The sequence below is a fragment of the Malurus melanocephalus genome, unplaced genomic scaffold (assembly GCF_030028575.1).
Source record: "Malurus melanocephalus ecotype Western Australia unplaced genomic scaffold, MMel_1.1 scaffold_1407, whole genome shotgun sequence".
Taxonomy (NCBI): Eukaryota; Metazoa; Chordata; class Aves; order Passeriformes; family Maluridae; genus Malurus; species Malurus melanocephalus.
The window spans coordinates 8,447-12,747 of NW_026624639.1; the positions used below are offsets into that span (position 1 = coordinate 8,447).

General features: G+C 45.6%; 1 protein-coding gene across 1 annotated transcript in view; it reads right to left on the minus strand.

Annotated features, from left to right (window-relative positions):
• MIB2 (MIB E3 ubiquitin protein ligase 2) overlaps positions 1 to 4,301 on the minus strand; it is a 27,454-nt gene that overhangs the window by 8,271 nt on the left and 14,882 nt on the right. Inside the window, exons 5-9 of the mRNA XM_057387869.1 lie at positions 3,995 to 4,137; positions 3,403 to 3,510; positions 2,840 to 2,944; positions 2,003 to 2,165; positions 673 to 830 (exon numbers count right to left, since the gene is read on the minus strand). Of these exons, the coding sequence (XP_057243852.1) occupies positions 673 to 830; positions 2,003 to 2,165; positions 2,840 to 2,944; positions 3,403 to 3,510; positions 3,995 to 4,137 (677 nt within the window). The remainder of the gene's footprint in view (positions 1 to 672; positions 831 to 2,002; positions 2,166 to 2,839; positions 2,945 to 3,402; positions 3,511 to 3,994; positions 4,138 to 4,301) is intronic.

Genomic DNA, 4,301 nt, shown 5'->3' on the forward strand with positions numbered 1-4,301 from the left:
TTTTGGGATTTTTACCCCGTTYCTAAACCCTGAGCCCCTCCCTGAAGCTTTCAGTTGTGACCCTGTCACTTTGGCACTCTGCAAACACAGAAATCAATCCAGCCCAGCCCAGTTTGGCCTTTTTTTGGAGGGTGTGGGGATTTTTTTTTTCCTTTTTAATTTTTGTTTTTGTCTCCAGCCTGACAGCAGATAAGACATTGCACAGATCTGGGCAGCTTTTCCCTTTCCTGAWTCCAAAAAGAAAAGATTTTTCAAGGTCCTCTAAGGACAGGCAGAATCAGACACAGCCTTTTCTTTCCAGCAAAAATTCTGTTATCTCCTCCTGTTTTCATACAGATAAACCCTTCTCCCCCTCATTTTACAGCTGCAGGAAATTTGGGAAAAGCCAGCTTTGGAAAGGTGCTGTAAAGGATTTTAGTTYGGATTTAATGCCACAAACTTGAGGCATAAAATCTGCACTTTTAACAGAGGAATTTAACCCCAAATCGCAGCAAAATAATATTAAAACTGTTAGGAATGGAATGGTTTCGAAATAAAAATTAGGAATTTCACTAAACCCGAAAAATCTGTTCTTTTTCTTACATCCTTTCCCTTTTTACGGCAGTATTTTAAATACTTTTAGCAGAAATAACTTTAAATATTTAAGCAGAATAAAACTAACAAAAAAAAAAGAATATTTTTGCTTTCCAAACTCGCCTTGTCTGGGTATTTCTGGAGGAGCTCCCGGACTTTGGCCGCATTGTTGAGGGCAGCACAAATGACCAAACACCCGGCGTGCTCCGACTCCGTCCTCTGTGACAGCAGCTTCTCCAGGACTGTCACCAAAGTACCTGAAAAAGGGGAAAAAATGTGAAAAAAATGCAGATTTCTGAGTGTTTGAGGTGACCAAAGTGTCACAGCTCCATGGGAAGGGCGAAGGGAAAAATGTTGGAAGTTTTCCCTCAAGTCTGACTTGAGCAAACAAGAACAGCTGATTTGAGCAGCCTTTGGTTCTCCACCCCTGGAACATCTGGATTTGAGCACGCTTTGATTCCCCACCCATAGGAGAACATCTGGATTTGAGCACCCTTTGGTTCCCCACCCAGGGAACATCTAGATCTGACTACCCCGGCCTCTCCACCCAGGAAAGAACATCTGGATGTGACCACCCTTGGGCTCTCCATCCATAGAACATCTGGATTTGATCACCCTCTGGCTCTCCACCCATGGAAAAACATCTGGATCTGACCACCCTTTGGTTCCCCACCGAGGGAARAACACCTGGCTGTGAGCACCCTTCRTAAGAACATCTGGATCTGACCACCCTACAGAAGAATTTGACCACCCTCTGGTTCTCCATCCATTGAACATCTGGATCTGACCACCCTTCAGAATAACACCTGGCTGTGAGCACCCTTTGGTTCTCCACCCACAGAAGAACATCGGGATCTGACCACCCTTCAGAAGAACACCTGGAATGTGACCACACTTCATAAGAACATCTGGATCTGATCACCCCTCAGAAGAACACCTGGATGTGACCCCGCTTTGGTTCCCCACCCACAGAACACCTGGTTGTGACCACYCTTCGGAAGAACAYCTGGATGTGAGCAYCYTTCAGAAGAACRTCTGGAWTTGACYRCCCTCTGGTTCTCCATCCAYAGAACACCTGGATCTGACCACCCCTCAGAAGAACACCTGGCTGTGACCACCCTTTGTAAGAACATCTGAATTTGACCACCCTTTGTAAGAACATCTGGATCTGACCACCCCTCAGAAGAACATCTGGACCTGACCACCCTTCAGAAGAACACCTGGATGTGAGCACCCTTCGTAAGAACATCTGGATCTGACCACCCTTCAGAAGAACACCCGGATTTGACACCCCTCAGAAGAACACCCGGCTGTGAGCACCCTTCATAAGAATATCTGGATCTGACCACCCCTCAGAAGAACACCTAGCTGTGACCCCCTCTGCAGAGTCCGACCCCACCGCCCCCAGAGCTCTGGGTCCACCCCTCACTTTTGGGCTCCTTGGCGCTGTCGGTGGTCATCAGGTTGGCCTCCTCCTCCCTCTGGTAGGCCGTCAGGCACGCGGGGTTGAAGGTCCACGACTGTCCCCCCACAGCCACGCGCAGATCTCCGTCCCCGTAGACCTTGATCACCTTCCCGATGTGCCCCAGCGTCTGCAATGAAACCAGAGAGTTTTTTTTCCCCAAAACTGCTTTTTTGGGGGGGGGTTTTGTTCATTTTTCATGGCTTCTGCTGTGTGAAGAGAAGCACTGGACAAGTGATGCACTCACAGACACCACAGGGTTCTCACCAGTTTCACTGGTTTGGCACAGAAGGGCTTTCCTTCTGTGGGGGCTGGTAAGAACTGGTCAAACTGGGACCAGGAATGTTTTTTTATGGGCTTTGCTGGCTCCTGCATCCAATTTTTCAGTCATCCTGAGCAGACCAGACCATTTTTCCAGTTTCTGCCTCACTCCAGAGAATCAGGAATGGCCAGAAAGGGATGTGCTGATAAGAACTGGTCAAACTGGGACCAGGAATGTTTTTTTTCTGGGCCTTACTCACTCCTGCATCCCATTTTTCAGCCATCCTGGGCTCATCAGACCATTTTTCCAGTTTCTGCCTCACTCCAGAAAACCAGGGAAGAACTAAAAGGACTTTGGTCACAGAAACCTCRAGTTGGTGGCAGCCAAATCCTTTTTGTCAGATCCCACCTTGTCCTGTTCCGTCACCAGCACTGGGGATTGGGAATTCCCAGCAGGAATTTTGAGGGGTCCAAGGCCACTTTGGGGTGCTGGGGGAAGCTCAGGAGATTATGGGATGTCCTGGAATGGAACTGGACACTCACTGGGGCCATCTCATCAGTCCACTCGCCGTGACCAGGTTGGAAGCGTTTCACCGTTTCCATGTCGTCGATGACCCGGACCACATCACCAACCCAAAAAGTGTTGAGCTGTGAGAAAAGGAAAATTAGGAGGTTTTGCGGAGTGAAGGTACAAAACAGACAAAAAAATTTAAAAAAAAAAAAAAATTAAAGAAAAATAATTTTAAAAAATGGTAAAAAAAAATAGAGATTGGAACCTTCCAGCCTGCTCCCCAAAATCCCAACAAATAACACAGCACCGAGTTGATTTCAGGGTAGAATGTAAGATTTTGGGGTAGAATATAAGATTTTGGCATAGAATATAAGATTCTGTCAGCTGCCAATAATATTTTCCCAGTAGGAATCTCAAGAAACAATAAAGTTCAAAAACTCCTTTATCAAACCGACACCGAAGAAACAAAAGGACACATGAAATCTCAAAAAGGATTTTCCTTTTTGCTGGGGATACGAGCAAATACCTGGGTTCTGACCCAACAGGTAAAAGGGTAAAAGGGTAAATAAAAGGGTTTTTCTGCAGAATTTCCCACCTTGGTCAGGGCTCCAGGGTGGAAGGTCCAGCGGGTCTCACTGTTGAACTGGACCCTGACGTCCCCTCTGTCCGTGATCCTGTGCACAGTGCCCGTCTGCCCGATGAACTTTGGGTAAGAGAGAGGACAAAATAAAAAAAAATTAAGGAAATTCAAATTAAATCCCCCTAAATTCATCAGGTTGTTTAATAAATCACTTCAGGTAGGGGGAGGAAAAAAACAGAAAAAAAGAAGACATTTAAATTAAATCCCCCTAAATTAAACACATTGTTTAATAAATAAGGTTGGATCCTGTGAGGTTATTTTGAGTTTTGGGGTCCTTTTTGTTTGGGTTTTTTTGAGATTTTTTTTGTGGGAGTTTGTGTTTTTATTGGTTTTTTGCTTCCAAGACTTTTAAGCAACTCCTATGCAMGAATCTCACCCAACAGAACCTAAAAATCACTCAAATTCCAGCATCCCATCACCAAAAAAACTTTAATTTATGAGACAAATTTAAAGACTCTACAACTTTAAAGACCCACAAAGACTCCCTGAGTGCTGCAGAACAAGGAAAAAGTCAAAATGACACCCAAAGGAGCAGCCAAGCACCCACCTCAGCCATTTTGGGATTCCAGCCTCCGTGGCCCTCCTGCATTTCCCGCAGGATGTCGATGTCCAGCAGGCACTTGACCTTGTCCCCGTGCTGGAAGGGATGTCTGTCCGTGCTCTCCTTCCTCTGCAGCTCAGCTGGCTTCCCTGGGGAAGGTAAAGAGCATGAAAAATTAATAAAGAGCATAAAAAATTAATGAAGAGAATGAAAAATTAGCATTAATTGGGGTGGAATGGTGCAAAACCCCTTTTCATGCCCTATACAGTCTATAGGGCAGCACTGTGCAGAGAAATCAGGAGGATTTAGATTT